At 46.2% G+C, this 18,953-nt stretch overlaps 1 protein-coding gene across 6 annotated transcripts in view; it reads right to left on the bottom strand.

Moving 5' to 3' along the window:
- Positions 1–13,235, bottom strand: part of LOC135249132 (dynamin-2) — a 31,570-nt gene extending 18,335 nt beyond the window's left edge. For 2 of the 6 annotated variants that reach the window (XM_064324427.1, XM_064324429.1), the window contains exons 1-10: positions 12,802–13,235; positions 8,095–8,168; positions 7,863–8,012; positions 7,499–7,702; positions 5,792–5,890; positions 4,855–5,015; positions 4,561–4,703; positions 3,666–3,801; positions 3,437–3,504; positions 2,407–2,545 (exon numbers count right to left, since the gene is read on the bottom strand). In XM_064324427.1, coding sequence (XP_064180497.1) covers positions 2,407–2,545; positions 3,437–3,504; positions 3,666–3,801; positions 4,561–4,703; positions 4,855–5,015; positions 5,792–5,890; positions 7,499–7,702; positions 7,863–8,012; positions 8,095–8,168; positions 12,802–12,962 — 1,335 coding nt within the window. In that variant the 5' untranslated portion in view covers positions 12,963–13,235. Of the gene's footprint in view, positions 1–894; positions 1,034–2,406; positions 2,546–3,436; positions 3,505–3,665; positions 3,802–4,560; positions 4,704–4,854; positions 5,016–5,791; positions 5,891–7,498; positions 7,703–7,862; positions 8,013–8,094; positions 8,169–12,065; positions 12,338–12,554; positions 12,717–12,801 lie in introns of those variants that run through there. The other 4 variants (XM_064324428.1, XM_064324430.1, XM_064324431.1 and 1 more) reach the window with 3 other exon arrangements.
- Positions 13,236–18,953: the final 5,718 nt, after the last annotated feature.

Here is an 18,953-nt window from a genome sequence, read left to right as displayed (position 1 = left end):
GTCTCTCCTGCAACCTCTCCAAGGTTTAAATTTTCTCCTGCAACTGCTTTAAGGTTTACACTCTCTTCTAAAACGACTCCAAAAGGTTATGCCTTGCAACCTCTCCAAGGATTATGCTCTCTTCTGCAAGTGTTGCAAAGTTTACACACTCTTATATAAAAGATCTAAGGTTGACGCTCTTTTCTGCAACCCCTCCAAAGTTAAAGTTTTTTGCTGAAACCCCCCCAATGTTTACGCTCTTATGCAACCTCCCCAAAGTTGACGATCTATTCTCCAACCCCTCCAAGGTTTACGCTCTCTTCTGTAACCCCTCCAAAGTTTACGCTCTCTTCTGCAACCCCTCCAAAGTTTACACTCTCTTCTGCAACCCCTCCAAAGTTTACACTCTCTTCTGCAACCCCTCCAAGGTTACTGCTCTATTCTGTAACTATCTGACACCAGGACAGTTACATTACGGCAGTGTAGTATAACGGTTAAGGAGTTGGTCTTGTAACGCAAGTTTGAATCCCCAGTAGGACACTGCTGTTGTACCCCTGAGCAAGGTACTTAACCTACATTGCTCCAGTATGTATCCAGCTGTATAATTGGATACAATGTAATTCTGCTAAATGCCTGTAATGTAATGTTCCTGCCTTTGTACCCAGTAGAGAACACCACGGGAGGCTAGGGAGAGGCTATATGATCAGGGTTGGGGGGTAATCACTGAGGTTGGGAGAGGCTATATGATCAGGGTTGGGGGGTAATCACTGAGGTTGGGAGAGGCTATATGATCAGGGTTGGGGGGTAATCACTGAGGTTGGGAGAGGCCATATGATCAGTGTTGGGGGGGTAATCACTGAGGTTGGGAAAGGCCATATGATCAGTGATGGGGGGTCTGGTCTGGGTCCTGGTTACCTTCTCAGTGCATTTCTTGATGAGCATACTCAGTTCTGACACCACCAGGTCCACACACTTCAGACTGGGTTCTCTGAGTTTTAGAATCTGCTTTTTCACAATGGCCTCAAAGGCCAGGTCAGGTGTGAACAGACCCGTTCTGGAGCAGGCCCAGATGGTTATTTGGCAGAAAAGGAGATTGGGCATAAGAGATTTAGAGGGAAAATTCAGCAATGGCAAGAGTGATTGAGATGGAAAGAGATACAGACAGGAAAGTTAGAGAGAAAAGGGGAGAAAAGGAGTGAGGAGAAAAAAAAGAAATCGGGAGAGGGATTGGGAGAAAGAAAGGAAAATAAGAAAAAATATTTTGTTTAGTCCATTAGTTTTCACTTGCATCTGCAAAGATCAGTAAAAACAAGTACAAGAGAAAACAAGCTGCAGGTTACTAATCAGGATCCCTTCGTGTCACACTGCTACCCCACAGATTAATATGAATGAATGAATGATTGCATTTATATAGTACTTTTCCAAATTCTCAAAGTGCTTTACAGTGACAAGTGGGGACTGACCTCACTCACCACCAACGTGTAGCACCCACCTGGGTGAAGCACGGCAGCCATTTTGAACCAGAACACTCACCACACATTAGCTAAGGTGGAGAGGGAAAGAACATTTTATAGCCAATTAAATCAGGGGATGATTAGGCGGCAACTCTGAGAGCCAGGTTCGGAATTTAGCCAGGACACCAGGCAACCCCTAACATTTTGCGACAAGTGTCATGAGGTCTTAAATGACCACAGTGAGTCAGGACCGCATTTAATGCCACATCCAAAAGACGGCATCTCCTACAGCACAGTGTCCCTATCACTGCACTGGGGCATTGGGGTTTATTTGACCAGAGGGAAAATTGCCCTGTGCTGGCCCACCAACACCACTTCCAGCAGCAACTTAGTCTTCCCAGGTGGTCTCCCATCCACATCCTAACCAAGCCCACACTTGCTTAGCTTCAGCCATTCGGCAGGAGCAGGGTGCATGGCTGCTGATAATACACAATACCGTCATCCTTTCAACACTGTAAAAAGGGAAGTGTACACTGTGCTGAAGATGATATTGTGCTGTGCTACTGGTTAGACTGTGCTGTGGATTAGATTGGGCTGCACTGTTAGATTGTGCTGTGGATTAGATTGATGTGCTGTCAGATTGTGCTGTGGATCAGACTGTGCTGTGCTGTTAGACTGTGCAGTAGATTAGATTGAGCTGTGCTGTTAGATGGGCTGTGGATTAGATTGTGCTGTTAGACTGTGCAGTAGATTACACTGTACTGTGCTGTTAGATTGTGCTGAGGATTGTGCTGTACTTTTGGAGATGGAGAAATGGACATAGATGGATAGAAACCTGCAACTTGTCCCCCCGTGACACCACAACTGCAAACACAACAACCATGCCCAAGCAAGTGTGAGGCTAGTGGCTCCAGCGCTATGCTGAGCGGGTTGTGTGGCTCCACCCCCATGCTGGGCAGAGTCTGTGCAATACCTTGTTGGTGCACTGCCTGACTGTGTTGATGAGCTCTTGAATGACCAGATCGATACATTTGAGACACGGCTCTTTCAGCTTAACCAACTGCTTTTTCACGATGGCTTCAAAGGCCAGGTCTGGAGTGAACAGGCCCGTTCTGATCACAGACAGACAGACAGACAGAGACATGGAAGCAGTCAGACAGACAGACAGAGACAGGGAAGCAGTCAGACAGACAGACAGACTGACAGACAGACAGAGACATGGAAGCAGTCAGACAGACAGGAAAAGTCTAAGAGGCAGGGATAGGAGATGGGAGGGCAAAACGCACACACACACTTACAATCCCACTCACATGTACACACACATGCACACAGCAAGGTGGAGTGGAAGTAACTGAAGTATAGTTGGAGCAAAAGTGGGAGAGAAAAGGAACCAAGCAAGGAAGTAAAGGGTGGAGATGTAATGTAGCAGATAAAGTCAGAGGTATCTCATGGCAGACACCATTAAAGTGTTTAACAATGGCAATAACACTGCTGAGACTGAGGAGTACAAACACAACAAATATAGACATTGGAAACAACAATGAACAGACACTAGGGTACAGACACAATGAGGTACACAGACTATGAGACACAGGCAGCATGAGGTACAGACAATGTGTGGAACAGACACTGTGAGGTACAGACAGTGTGAGGTACAGACGCTGTAAGGTACGGGCAGTGTGTGGAACAGACGCTGTGAGGTAAAGACAGTGTGAGGTACAGACAGTGTAAGGTACAGGCAGTGTGTGGAACAGACACTGTGAAGTAAAGACAGTGTGAGGTACAGACACTGAGGTACAGGCAGTGTGAGGAACAGACACTGTGAGGTCCAGACAGTGTGTGGAACAGACGCTGTGAGGTAAAGACAGTGTGAGGTACAGACAATGTGTGGAACAGACACTGTGAGGAACAGACAGTGTGAGGTACAGACGCTGTAAGGTACAGAGTTTGTGGAACAGACACTGTGAGGTACAGACGCTGTGAGGCACAGACCGCACACTTGCCTCACACCATGGATGTTCTTGATAGCATAACTTATCTCTCGTCTCAACTCTTTCTCATCAAACTCCATCTAAGAGAGAGAAATTGTGGGGGGGGGGGTGTAAGAGAGCGAGAGGAATAATATAGGGACAGAACATTATATATTCTTTTTGTTAGAATTCTGGTTTTGAAGGTGTATGAGGATGTGTGAGCAGTGGAGGGTGGGTCACTCATTGGCTGTGGGTGAGGTACCTTGACCAGCTCAAAGGGGAATCTCTCGTGGAAAATCCGATTTATCCTGGCTCCACCCGACAGCTCCACCGTGTCCACCTGGTCCCCAGAACCCTCAATCCGTTTTTCAAAGTCCACCCCAAACTGCTGCACCATCCTGGAAAGGAGAGGGTACTCACTGCAGGACCTGCACTCCAGTGATGGTCACTGCAGGACCTTTACTCAAGTGATACTCACTGCTGCAGGACCTTCACTCCAGTGATACTTACTGCTGCAGGACCTTTACTCCAGTGATGGTCACTGCAGGACCTTTACTCCAGTGATACTCACTGCAGCAGGATCTTTACTCCAGTGATACTCACTGCAGGACCTTTACTCCAGTGATACTTTCTGCAGCAGGACCTTTACTCCAGTGAGTATCACTTCAGCAGGACCTTTACTCCAGTGGTACACTCACTGCAGGACCTTTACTCCAGTGATACTCACTGCAGGACCTTTACTCCAGTGATACTCACTGCAGGACCTTTACTTCAGTGATACTCACAGCTGCAGGACCTTTACTCCAGTGATACTCACTGCTGCTGGACCTTTACGCCAGTGATACTCACTGCAGGACCTTTACTCCAGTGGTACTCACTGCAGCAGGAACTGTACTCCAGTGGTACTCACTGCAGGACCTTTACTCCAGTGGTACCCACTGCAGCAGGACCTTTACTCCAGTGATACTCACTGCTGCAGGACCTTTACTCCAGTGATACAAACTGCTGCTGGACCTTTACTCCAGTGATACTCACTGCAGGACCTTTACTCCAGATATACTCACTGCTGCAGAACCTTTACTGCAGTGATACTCACTGCATGACCTTTACACCAGTGATACTCACTGCGGCAGAACCTTTACTCCAGTGATACTCACTGCAAAAGGGCCTTAGTCTTGCGGGTGGGGTCATCAGGGCGAAAATTCTTGTACTCCTCAACCTCCTTCTCCAGAGAGAGCAGCTGACTCTGCAGCTTACTGCGTAGGCCTGGCAGAGTGTCTCGTATGTGATTGGTCAATTGCTAAGGGGAAAGAGAGAGGGGGGGAGAGGGAGAGAGAGAGGTAGAGAGAGAGAGAGAGGGCAGTATGTGAGTGTATGCGTGAGACAGTGCAGTGTGTGTGCGTGCGTGCGTGAGGCAGTGCACTGTGTGAGTGGTATGTAAAAGCACACACCTGGTTGAGGGTTTTCTGCAGGTGAGGGGTGCCCATGCGCTCGGCTAGGTGTCTGTACCCAGGGTGAGACAGGAAGAACTTTCTCTCAGCAGCCAGCGCTGCGCGGATATCCTTCCTCCCGTCAATGTCCTTCTGACTGCGGTTCACCACACCAATGTAGCCTACAGACATAACATGCATCTCTTTCTGACTGCGCCTCACCAATGTAGCCTGCAGGCATAACTCTAATAGCATGAATAACATACAGCAGTTACTGCAACATATTCTCTTTATAGTGCGACCAGAAGTGTGTGCATGTTCACATGTGTTAGCGCATGCGTATATAAGTGTGTATAAGTGACTGCAAGTGTTTACCCCTGTGTAGCAGTAGTGTATAAGTGTGTATAAGAGCCTGTAAGTGTTTACCCATGTGGCAGTAGTGTATAAGTGTGTATAAGAGCCTGTAAGTGTTTACCCGTGTAGCAGTAGTGTAGAAGTGTGTATAAGAGCCTGTAAGTGTTTACCCATGTAGCAGTAGTGTAGAAGTGTGTATAAGAGCCTGTAAGTGTTTACCCGTGTAGCAGTAGTGTAGAAGTGTGTATAAGAGCCTGTAAGTGTTTACCCGTGTAGCAGTAGTGTAGAAGTATTTATTACATTACATTACATTATAGGCATTTAGCAGACGCTCTTATCCAGAGCGACTTACACAACTTTTTACAAAGCATTTTTACATTGCATCCATTTATACAGCTGGATATATGCTGAAGCAATGCAGGTTAAGTACCTTGCTCAAGGGTACAACGGCAGTGTCCTTACCCGGGAATCGAACCTGCAACCTTTCGGTTACAAGTCTAGTTCCTTACCCACTGTGCTACACTCCGTCCTTTATAAGAGCCTGTAAGTGTTTACCCGTGTAGCAGTAGTGTAGAAGTGTGTATAAGAGCCTGTAAGTGTTTACCCCTGCGTAGCGGCAGCAGTTTGTTCTCCAGGATGTCTCTGGCATCTGTTCCCTCGTCCATCAGGTCCAGCTTGGTGATCACGCCGATGGTACGCAGACCTGGCAGGAGGTGAAAAGGTCATCTCTATATTCACAGTGTGAGCACGCCCTGGGGTCAGGAGGTCATCTCTATATTCATAGTGTGAGTACGCCCTGGGGTCAGGAGGTCATCTCTATACTCATAGTGTGAGTACGCTATGGGGTCAGGAGGTCATCTTTATACTCACAGTGTGAGTACGCCCTGGGGTCAGGAGGTCATCTCTATACCCACAGTGTGAGTACGCTCTGGGGTTAGAAGGTCTGGCTGCTCGGAGCTCTACTTGGCTGCTCAGAGCTCTACCTGGCTGCTCGAAGCTCTTCCTGGCTGCTCAGAGCGCTACCTGACTGCTCAGAGCTCTACCTGGCTGCTCAGAGCGCTACCTGACTGCTCAGAGCTCTACCTGGCTTCTCAGAGCTCTACCTAGCTGCTCATAACTCTACCTGGCTGCTCAGAGCTCTACTTGACTGCTCAGAGCTCTACCTGGCTTCTCAGAGCTCTACCTGACTGCTCAGAGCTCTACCTGACTGCTCAGAGCTCTATCTGGCTGCTCAGAGCTCTACCTAGCTGCTCATAACTCTACCTAGCTGCTCATAACTCTACCTGGCTGCTTGGAGCTCTACCTGGCTGCTCAGAGCTCTGCCCCCCCTTCCTCACCACCTACGCAACCCAGCTCCTGGTCCAAGCGATGGTCCTGTCCCGCCTGGACTACTGCAACTCGCTGCTGGCTGGTCTGCCAGCATCCGCCATCAGACCCCTGCAGCTCATCCAGAATGCTGCAGCGCGTCTGGTCTACAACCTCCCCAGACATTCCCATGTCACCCCCCTGCTCACTGACCTCCACTGGCTGCCTGTTATGGCTCGCATCAAATTTAAGACCTTGGTGCTTGCATACCAGGCAGCTAAGGGGTCAGCACCAGGGTACATCCAGAGAATCATCAGACCCTACACACCAGCCAGACCTCTCCGTTCTGCCACCTCTGGACGCTTGGCACCTCCCCCTCTTCGCGTCTGTACTTCCCGCTCCCGTCTGCTGTCTGTCCTGGCCCCTCGTTGGTGGAATGACCTCCCCGTAGCGGTCAGAACAGCAGAGAATCTTACTACCTTCAAGCGCAGACTAAAGACTCATCTCTTCAGGCTGCAACTCTCCCCACCCCTCCCTAGCCTATAGTTTAGCTCAATGTACCTAGTTAGGATAATACGATTACGTTAGTTTATTTGGCAGGATTGTTTTTGTCTGATTAGGCAAATGTGATTCCAGTGCTAGTTTGTACTTGGTAGGATTGTTGTTTGCTGAACAGGTTACTTTACAGGGTTGGAGACCTGATCGATGTGGTCACTTCTGGCACTACGATCCTTACTTCACTCTAGTGTATTTCTTTTGCACCTCTGCACCGTGAACTAATGCACTTGTTGCACGTCGCTCTGGATAAGAGCGTCTGCTAAATGCCTGTAATGTAATGTAATGTACCTGGCTGCTCAAAGCTCTACTTGGCTGATCAGAGCTCTACCTGAGTGCTCGCACCCCTACCTGGCTGCTTGGAGCTCTACGTGGCTGCTCATAACTATACCTGGCTGCTCAAAGCTCTACCTGGCTGCTCAGAGCTCTACCTGGCTGCTCAGAGCCCTACCTTGTGGATCCACCTCCTTTGCAATCTTCAGGGCGTCGGAGTTGGCCAGGTCAGTGTTGGCAGGAGTGACAGCCAGAATCAGGCAGCTGTCTTTAGTGATGAACTGCAGCAGCATGTCTCTGATCTGGTGCTCGATGTCCAGGGGCTGGTCCCCCACCGCCACCTTGGTCATTCCCGGGAGGTCAATCAGGGTCAGGTTCAGCACTGACAGAGAGCAGGGCGTAAAACTGAGGTCTACCCAACACACACTTCTGTTATTAGCACCCATACCACATGCAACCATGTTACCAATACGGGAATATAGTCTCAGGTTAAGGGTAATACCTGTGTATGTAATGTGTGTAATTTACAGGCAGTGTGTTACCATGCGGAGAGTACACTCTCAGGTTGATGGGGATGGGGGAGATGCCCTTATTGGATCCTGTGATTCTGTCTGTTTCTGCTTCAATCTCCATCCGCACCTCCTCAAAATCCACAAACTTCCGTCCCTTACAGTGCAGGAACTCTGCATATTCTACAGAGAGAGAGAGACGATAAGAGAGACCAAAACACACACACACACACACACACACACACACACACACACACACACACACCTGCTTTGTTGTGCACCAGTTGAAGGATAAGAGGCCTGCGGGTGACAATGCCTGACCCTCGAGGAAGAAAATCCCTGAAAAACAGAATAAAACAGAATCAAACTGAAACAATCACACTCACTAGGGGTGGGAGGTATACACGGTATACCAGTAGAATCACACTCACTAGGGGTGGGAGGTATACGCGGTATACCAGTAGAATCACACTCACTAGGGGTGGGAGGTATACGCGGTATACCAGTAGAATCACACTCTACAGGGCTACAGGAACAGCACAGCTACAGTAAAGAGGGCTACAGGAACAGCACAGCTACAGTAGAGAGGGCTACAGGAACAGCACAGCTACAGTAGAGAGGGCTACAGGAACAGCAGCACAGCTACAGTAGAGAGGGCTACAGGAACAGCAGCACAGCTACAGTAGAGAGGGCTACAGGAACAGCAGCACAGCTACAGTAGAGAGGGCTACAGGAACAGCAGCACAGCTACAGTAGAGAGGGCTACAGGAACAGCAGCACAGCTACAGTAGAGAGGGCTACAGTAACAGCACAGCTACAGTAGAGAGGGCTAGGGTTACAGTAGAGAGGGCTACAGGAACAACAGCAAGTGAAGAGGGTTACTGAACACTGTGGCCATGTCACATGACTTACTGCAAAATGAATGAATGTGAAGCAAATGTATTCATTATTAATGATGGAGAAACGATACCCGAGCCCAGAGAATCAGCACATTGGCCTTCGGCTTGGACTCTGGAACAACCAGCTTTTGTGTATAGACAGGAGCTAGTCCATGTCTTGCATTAAAAAACAACAGAATCTTAAACTCTTCTAAAACAAATTTTAAAAAAACCCTGGAATCCAGTGTAGTATTGGGGTTCGCTCATTATTATTTGTGAGTGCATGGCAGCCAAAGACACAACTGTGCTTCTACAGTAGAGACATCTGTGCTTCTACAGTAAAGAGTCACCTGTCTTTCTACAGCAAAGTCACCTGTGATTCTAGAGTAAACTCACCTGTCTTTCTACAGCAAAGTCACTTGTGATTCTAGAGTAAACTCACCTGTCTTTCTACAGTAAAGTCACCTGTGCTTCTACAATAAAGTCACCTGTACTTCTACAGTAAAGACTCACCTGTGCTTCTAGAGTAAACACACCTGTGCTTCTAGAGTAAACACACCTGTGCTTCTACACTCTAATCACCTGTGCTTCTACAGTAAATTCTATTTCTAATTCTATTGTACAGACAATTTTTTATTAAGTGTCAAAATGCCAATCTACTGTGCTTGTTTTTAAAAAAATCTGATTGTACATCATACGTCTCAAACTCATCTTTTCATCTCAAATCCAAATGCCTCAGTCATATAGCAAACATAACAAATTTCACACTCCCGCTCCCATACTTTTGGAGGGCAATGTATTCCTCCTCATTAGCCAATATCCAAGCAGACACCCACAGGGCTGAAGCACAGTTAAACCTGTTTGTTATCGGGCTGGGATTTGCACTAAAGAGCTAGACGACTACATGCTGAAACAGGACAGGGGAACTACCCAGGGGTGGCACAAGGAATGTTTCCCCAGAGCAGCAGCTACCACATATGCTCAGGGTGGTGCCCCCGACACCACCATGCCTCAGACCATATTGCTCAAGGTTTCTACCACAGAGTACTGCAACACAAGAACATAGTAAAAACAGCACCTAGTCACAGTCCTACAGTCGAAAACAGCACCTAGTCACAGTCCTACAGTCAAAAACAGCACCTAGTCGCAGTCCTACAGTCAAAAACAGCACCCAGTCACAGTCCAACAGTCAAAAACAGCCACTAGTTACAGCCCTAGTCAAAAACAGCACCTAGTCGCAGTCCTACAGTCGAAAACAGCACCTAGTCACAGTCCTACAGTCAAAAACAGCACCTAGTCACAGTCCTACAGCCAAAAACAGCACCTAGTCACAGTCCTACAGTCAAAAACAGCACCTAGCCACAGCCCTACAGTCAAAAACAGCACCTAGCCACAGTCCTACAGTCAAAAACAGCACCTAGTCACAGTCCTACAGTCAAAAACAACCACTAGTTACAGCCCTACAGTCAAAAACAGCACCTAGTCACAGTCATACAGTCAAAAACAGCACCTAATCACAGCCCTACAGTCAAAAACAGCACCTAGTCACAGTCCTACAGTCAAAAACAGCACCTAGCCACAGTCCTACAGTCAAAAACAGCACCTAGTTACAGCCTACAGTCAAAAACAGCACCTAGTCGCAGTCCTACAGTCGAAAACAGCACCTAGTCGCAGTCCTACAGTCGAAAACAGCACCTAGTAACAGTCCTACAGTCAAAAACTGCCACTAGTTCCAGCCCTACAGTCAAAAACAGCACCTAGTCGCAGTCCTACAGTCAAAAACAGCACCTAGTCACAGTCCTACAGTCAAAACAGCCACTAGGCACAGTCCTACAGTCAAAAACAGCAACTAGTCACAGTCCTAAAGTCAAAACTGCACCTAGTCACAGTCTTACAGTCAAAAACAGCACCTAGCCACAGTCCTACAGTCAAAAACAGCACCTAGTCGCAGTCCTCAGTCAAAAACAGCAACTAGTCACAGTCCTACAGTCAGAAACAGCACCTAGTCACAGTCCTACAGTCAGAAACAGCACCTAGTCACAGTCCTACAGTTAAAAGGCGAATGAGAGGCATCAATTGTAAAGCGCTTTGGATAAAAGCGCTATATAAATGCAGTCCATTTACCATTTACCATTTAAAAGAAATGCACCTGTAACCTGCTGCAGACCAGCCAGTGGAGGACAGGCACCCCCTCAATATGGGGAGTTTTTTTTCTCATCACCATTTGAGGGCTGTTCTCCCTACTTGGAGTTGTTCTTTTTTTAATTTATTTTTTTACCTCATGTGCTTGTGCTTTTTTACCATTTGGGCATTCAGGCCTGGCTTTTGCTTTATTTTTCTGTTTCTTTCTCTTTTTCTGCTACTCTGTAAAGGGTCTTTGTGACCGTTCTCTGTAAAAAAAATCACTGTACACATAAAATTGATTTGATATGATTTTAAATGTCTCTCTTAAGAGACACGTGGTTGAATATATAACTAAAAAATTGATTGAAAAATTGAAAATGATTTTCATAAGATTGTTTCACTTATGAGTTAAGTGCATAGCATTGATAATCGTTATTATGTGAAATCTCTGTGTTTAGCTTCATTGACATCGTTGTTTATAACCTAGTCGTTACAGGTTTGACCCTGCTTTTGATTAATACATTACAGCAAATATTAGTTTTCATTACTGTAATTATGAAACACCAACTTAAAAAAAACATAGAACACAGCATGGGCCTGCAAGACACACTGCAATTTCAATGACATTGTGGAATAGCCTGCCAGGTCACGTAGTAGAAGTAGAAACTTTAGCTGTTTTCAAGACTAGGCTTGATACAGTGTTAGATACTATATAGTCTGTAGGAAATCAGAGCACTAATTTAGTTAGGGAAATGGAGAGCACTGTTGGGCTGAACGGCCTGTTCTCGTCATTATATTATGTTATGTGCGCTGCTTGCAGGGCAAAGGCCGTCACGTGACCACACCTGTCCGCGAGGACACCTGACTTACAGCAATCCTCATCTCCAGATCATTCAACAGTTAATGACGATATATCGTAGCATTAGCCGGAGAATTCGCAAAATGTTTTAATATGCTAAGAGCGAATCCGTTATTAAACTATATTTTCAGTCGGTTTCACTTAAGTGGATTTCTATAAGAGCACTTGTGCTCAAAGTAACAGTTAACTTCCATACTCAGGTGAACGTTCCACCTTAGAATTGAACATTCGCTGTGTAATTTTCTATACCTGGGCTATTCTGAAAAGGCTTGTGGATCTGTTAAGTTACTAGGTTGTCTGAACAACTATCATACATAAAACAGGGCAACATTTGATATCACAATTGATATAACTGCGTCTGACACTCTCTCTTACCAGCCAGCTACGCGACGAAAATAAATCGAGTCCACGTGCAAACGTCTGCAATCGCTATTTCAACGAAACATTCAACGGACAATTCAAACTTTTCCCCCCCTTTCTTTCGGCTGTTCCCGTTCGTGGTCGCCGCAGCGGATCATCCTGATCCGCATATTTGATTTGGCATATGTTTTACGCCGGATGCCCTTCCTGACGCAACCCTCCCATTTATCCGGGCTTGGGACCGGCACTACGAATGCACTGGCTTGCGCATCGCCAGGGGGACATTGGCCAGGATACGAACCCGCGCCGCCGGCGTAGCAGACGGGAGCTCTACCACTATACCACCAATGCCCCGGACAATTCAAACTTTATTTTAATATCACAACATGGTTCCCGTGTTTCCTAACTAAATTCCACAACTCTCCGCCTATTTTCTCCTTGTTCCAGTTTCCGTAGTTTTTCGGCGCGCCACGCAACAGCCGCAAAATACGACAGTTCCCTTACTTTTTCCCTGCTGTACGCCGTACACTTCCTTCCTGAGCGCCTCCACTACGGCAAAAGCGCAACTCTTGTTGAAAAATGGTACCGTTCCAGCACGGAAAAGTAGTCACTTAAAACGAGAGCACAGACAGACAAACTCACAAGCAAAAAATATGCCAATGAATTACGCAGGCTGTCCAATGATATTGTTCGCTTATAACGTTACATATGCTTCTTAAGACAATGCATAATAAAACTGATGTTGGGGTACCTCCCGACGAAATTTTCCAAGACTGAGCTTTTCCCGGCGCTCTGCCCTCCAACCACAGCGATTTGCGGTAGGTCCAAGTTACAGCTCTGTCCGATGGAACTGAAGGCGTCTTGCAATTTATTGATGAGGGGAATCAAGTCCTCCATCCCCCGGTTCCCCATAGCTGTTTACCGCTAGGTTTGGTTTTACTTTGGATTCGTAAACTGGGAATGGATAGATACTTGGTCCACTTTTGTTTGGAAGCAGTCTCTACTTCTGTTTGTTTTGTTTAATAGTTCTCAATAGAATAATCGAACATCCAGAAATATAAGGAAACTATCGTTAAAGATTGCAACGAAAGGCACTAGTAGACTCAATACGAGAAATAAAACTCCAGTCGCTACACAAAACTTCTACCATCCGGTCAGGCGACTCCCGACCTCCGCAAGAGCTTAGAGGTCCGCCTCCTGTCAAGCAAAAACACTTCAACCATTGGCGAAAACTGCTGCCACTCTTCTGGATGTTGGGCTGGGAGAATGGGTGTCGCTTTTTGACATCCTGAGGAATTCCCGTTTGGGTCAACGTAGACGGATTTGATTGCTGTAATTAAACGGCAACGGCCCAGCACCCGCAGCTGTGGGATATTGGATATGCGTATTCTAACTCTGTTCACCTTCCGCTCGAGCTGACAGGGACTGTTTTTCTTCTTGCCAGCCTGATCCATTTTTGTCTGGGTGTTTTGACTTAGCGAATGGTATTTGATCATGTGTAAGCCATTGACAATTATCATTCCATGTCACTGTCGCTGAATTTCAGGCTGTCATTTTGAAATGTGTGATGAGTGAGAAATTATTTGCCAGTACCTGGCTTGCATATATAAAGTTGCCAGTAGGCCTTTTGCACGTTGACATGTTTTTGATACGTTCAATTGAAAACATTTTTATCAGGCAAAGTGTCTTTCCCCGGTCTTCCAAAGTGCTGCCATAGGAAATACGGCATATGACCACAAGGGGACTCTGTAACATTTGCAGCGCTTCATTATGGAAGACCAAATTTGATAAACAAATAAGCAATGAGATAAATATGTCTTAATTATTTTGTCTCATTTATTTCATGACATTTTTTATTTCTGAAGGACACTTTGTATTTCGGCTCTTTTATTAATTTCCTGGGTTATTTATTCCATTTGTATTTCAACGCGTATTTATTTCAAACGATTCGGGCTGTCAGTCAACAGGAAAGGGGCGGGGTCACCTATGATCACAGTGCATAAATATGACGCCTCCACGGTGGGGGAAAACAATCCGTTGAACTCCATACAGTAAAAATAATGCGTTTTATTTATCAGGTGCCTTTTTGAACATTCAAGGTCACCTTACATGGTATTAAACAGTTAGAAAACAACATTTTAAATATAGTTAGTATTAACAGTCAATGGATTATCAAGATTATAAAAACGACAAAAAGTTGTGTGGTGGCTGTACAAATAATTCTAAGACAAAATTTTTATTTGAAACTGCAGTCAGGTTGACTGTTGGAACTATATTTTACAGCACACTTTAATAATTTCAAATTTTACAATCCTAGTTTGTTGGTGTATATGTTCACAGCACAGGAAGAGCAAGGAGAAAAGAACAGAGAACAGTACCCACCTGTGCACATCGCAGCAGCACCCATGGCAACAGCACACACACACAGAAAGACCCCACCCTCACTGCACAATCTCTGCAAACTGTATTCTGCAAAATCACACAATCTCTAAAAAATGACTGTATTTTATAAAATCGCACAATCTCTACAGAATTACTGTATTTTATAAAATCACACAATCTCTACAGAATTACTGTATTTTATAAAATCACGCTATCTGCGCAATGAGTGTTTTCTACAGAATCACACAATTTTGACACCCAGACACACACATTTTCTCCTCTTTATCTAGTCTCTCTCACTCTCTTTGTCTCTCTCACATACATGCAAACAAACACATATGTTGTATTGCACACACACATACACACACCATACAACAATGTAGAAGGTCTAAAAGAACGTTCTGGAGGGAGCTGATGTTCCATTCTGTGCTGAAAGACAGGGGATGGAAAGAATTACAGCCACTTAACCTCTGCCTGTCACTCAACCTCAGCCTGTCATTCAACCTCAGCCATGCCTCCCTGAAATTTCCCTCAGCCTGTCAGTCAACCTCAGCCACGCCTCCCTGCAATTTCCTTCAGCCTGTCACTCAACATCAGCCTGTCACTCAACCTTAGCCATGCCTCCTTGCAATTTCCTTCAGCCTGTCATTCAACCCAAGCCTGTCACTCAACCTCAGCCACACCTCCCTGCAATTTCCCTCAGCCTGTCATTCAACCTAAGCCTGTCACTCAACCTCAGCCATGCCTCGCTGTTACTCGGACCGAACACAAACCAGACATGTGCAAATAACTAGAAAAGCAGACATTTCTGTCAACAACCGTATGTCTAGCAAACCTAGTTGGATAAGTAGAGGTAATATTACTTACAGGTCCAACAGCCCTTGGCAAACATCAGCTTGAATGCTGCCCGTGTTGGCTTCTCTTTTTGCTTCACTGTATCTAGGGAATTGCAGTGGCTAGCTAGCTCTCAACAAACACTCCGCTGATCCCAAACCACAGGCCCAGTAGCCACACCCACCACCGCCTCCACACAGAAAAGAGTGCCACGCCCCAAAACGTCCCAAACACATTTTAGAATAACAAATACAGGTAAAGGTGAACAAATTCATTAAAAGTGTATAAAGACAGATTGTCAGTCCTTAGCATGGATATTCTATTATATTTTCAAGGTAATAATCCTGCATGGCATGCATTTAAGGCAAAACCACAGCAGCCAACCTGGAACCTGCAATCTGAGAGACAGGCCCACTTTCTTGGCCACTGTCCTGACCTGCTACCTGTCTGTAAGGCCTGCTGCCTCTCTACCTGTCTGGAAGTCCTGCTGCCTCTCTACCTGTCTGTAAGGCCTGCTGCCTCTCTACCTGTCTGTAAGTCCTGCTGCCTCTCTACCTGTCTGTAAGTCCTGCTGCCTCTCTACCTGTCTGTAAGTCCTGCTGCCTCTCTGCCTATCTGTAAGGTCTGCTGCCTCTCTACCTGTCTGTAAGGCCTGCTACCTCTCTACCTGTCTGTAAGTCCTGCTGCCTCTCTACCTGTCTGTAAGTCCTGCTGCCTCTCTACCTGTCTGTAAGTCCTGCTGTCTCTCTACCTGTCTGTAAGTCCTGCTGTCTCTCTACCTGTCTGTAAGTCCTGCTGTCTCTCTACCTGTCTGTAAGGCCTGCTACCCCTCTACCTGTCTGTAAGGCCTGCTACCTCTCTACCTGTCTGTAAGGCCTGCTACCTCTCTACCTGTCTGTAAGTCCTGCTGTCTCTCTACCTGTATGTAAGGCCTGCTGCCTCTCTACCTGTCTGTAAGACCTGCTGTCTCTCTACCTGTCTGTAAGACCTGCTTTAATATCCACATTGCTTGTGTGGAAGTGCCACAGGCGGGATATGGCTACAATGGGAATTCCTTGTTTGTGTAAAGGATTTTGTTGAATGTTGGTTTATTTTTGACATTGAACTGTTGAATGTTTGACACGAACTGATTTGCTCTGCTAATATTTGTTTTGTGGGAGTAGAGGGAGGGGTGTCCAGGGAAAGGCAAACGAGCTTGCTTTATTTGTGAGGAAACGCATACTTATGCATTGAATAACGCGTGTGTGCCGTGCTTCATATTTTCACTGGTTGCACACACTCTTCCCTGCCTGAGTTAGTGGCAGGTTTAACGGCCAAGCTAAGCTTGTTTCAGATTCCAGCCAGCACTGAGACTGCTGTAAAAAGCCTGGGGATACTGAGCTCAAATACACCCGCTGACACCCGCTTACCCATCAGCACTGCCCAGGAAAGATAGAAGAGGAGCATCTGCATAAGGCACCTGAAGAAGAGGCTGTGACTGGAAGTTCTGAGTGCCTGGTGCATTATGGGCCAGCTGCAGCTTTGAGAGAAACATCCACAGCAGAGCAAGCAGCACATTGGAAACTACACCACCTCTAAACACCCGCCAAGGACAACGCAACAGGCAAGTGCATAACATGTACTGCGTGTATGTAACATTTACTGTGTGTGTGTGTGTGTATGTGTGTATGTAAAACATGTACTGTGTGTGCGTGTGTGTATGTGGATATGTGTAACATGTACTGTGTGCGTGTGTGTGTGTGTGTATGTATGTAAAACATGTACTGTGTGTGTGCATGTGGGTATGTGTAACATGTACTGTGTGTGTGCATGTGTGTATGTGGGTATGTGTAACATGTACTGTGTGTGGGAAGAAAAGGAATACTCTTACCCTTTGTTTACTTTGGCCCCCAGCTGACATTATTTGTCCTCAACCAAATCCACTGACTTTCTTTCAATGCTTCTTCCGACATCTCATTTACCGCCTTTCGCAAACTCCTTCCACAAATCCCCAGCTCTCCCAATAATGATATAGTCGATCGAGCTATAAACCCTCTGCATCCCACTTCTACCGGACAAACCCTAGTTTTCCATCCTCGCTGTTCAGTTTCTGCTGCCAAATCTGCATATCTAAGCTTTTTCCTTTCATAAGCCTCCTCCACTGAATCCTCCCAGGGCACCGTCAATTCTATGAAATAAACTATCCGCTGACTCGCAGACCATAGCACTAGGTCAGGCCTCAAGTTAATGTTAACTATCTCTCGTGGAACAACGAGTTTTCCTCCCAAATCTACCTGCATCTCCCAATCATTATCTCCTTTTAGGTGGCCTGACTCCTGCCTGCCTAAAACCCTGCCTCCTCTACCTTACTCTCCCTCACGGACACAATGAATGGCTGCACTCTCTACCCGATTACATCCTGAATTCACCTGTACTCTTCTGCTTTCAATTGCTGCTGCTAAGCTTTTCAAAACCTGGTTATGTCGCCATGTATACCGACCTTGAGAAAGACTAGTCTTACAGCCTGACAGAATATGCCTCAAAGTTGCTGTCACTGAACACAGTGGACACGACAGGTCCCCATCTACCCACTGTGGTGATGGCAGCACATCATAAGTAGCCCCTATCAGGAATTTTATACGATATTCCTCCATACTCCACAGGTCCCTCCAGCTAAGCTTCCTCTTCTCTACACTTTCCCAGTTCATCCACTGTCCCTGCTTAGCCTGGGCCACAGCCTTTGTACGCCTCATTACTTCCTCTTGTCGACGTACCTGCTCTACTACCAGCTTCCTCCTTTCTGTGGGACCTGCTTTGCACCATACCGGTTTCCCTGAGCTGAGCCCTAAGCCCCCCCTGCCCTGTTGCACCTTACCAACAGTGTCTGTATGCCTAAGAGCTGCCTTTGCTTCCTGTACTGCCTGTCTTGGGTTCCATTTCCTCCCTCTAGTTGGATTTGGGACCAAGTTACTAACTGCTGTATCTTTGCTCCCTGATAGCAACAACTCTGTTCTCACCTTCGTACACTTAAACTCCTCTGTTAGACTAGTTACTGGAGCTGGAGAATGCCTTTCCCATACAATGCCACACTACTAATACACTGAGGAACTCCTAGCCATTTCCTAATATACGAATTAACTAACCTCTCAAGCCTTTCCACCTTTGATATTGTCACTTCATATACTGACAATGGCCACATCAACTTAGGGAATAAACCAAACTGCAAACACCATAACTTTACCTTGCCTGGAAGCCCTGACTTCTCTATCCTTCCTATCCCCTCTGAAACGTCTTTACTAAGTTGTTCTGTTCTGTTCACTGTCATTCAATTTCCCATTATACCACCTACCCAAACTTTTCACTGGTTTGCCCCTTATAGATGGAATTTCTTCCTCATCTACGTAAAACTTTGTCTCTATTACCTTCCCTCTGGTCAATGAAATGCTTCTTGACTTATTAGACTTAATCTTCATCCTAGCCCATTTGAGATTCTCATTGAACTTCTCTAGTAACCTTTTTGTACAAGGCACTGTCATGGTCCCCAGTGTCATGTCATCCATGTAAGCCCTAATTGGTAGGATGCGTCTCTCCCCACCTATCACCCACGTTGATCCTCTAATAATTACTTTCATCGCCATTGTGAATGCTAGTGGGAAAATGGTAAACCCTGCCATGATGCCTGTCTCTAGTCTCTGCCATGCTGTTGTA

The sequence above is a fragment of the Anguilla rostrata genome, chromosome 2 (genome assembly GCF_018555375.3).
Source record: "Anguilla rostrata isolate EN2019 chromosome 2, ASM1855537v3, whole genome shotgun sequence".
NCBI lineage: Eukaryota > Metazoa > Chordata > Actinopteri > Anguilliformes > Anguillidae > Anguilla > Anguilla rostrata.
This window is presented reverse-complemented; position numbering and strand designations above follow the sequence as displayed.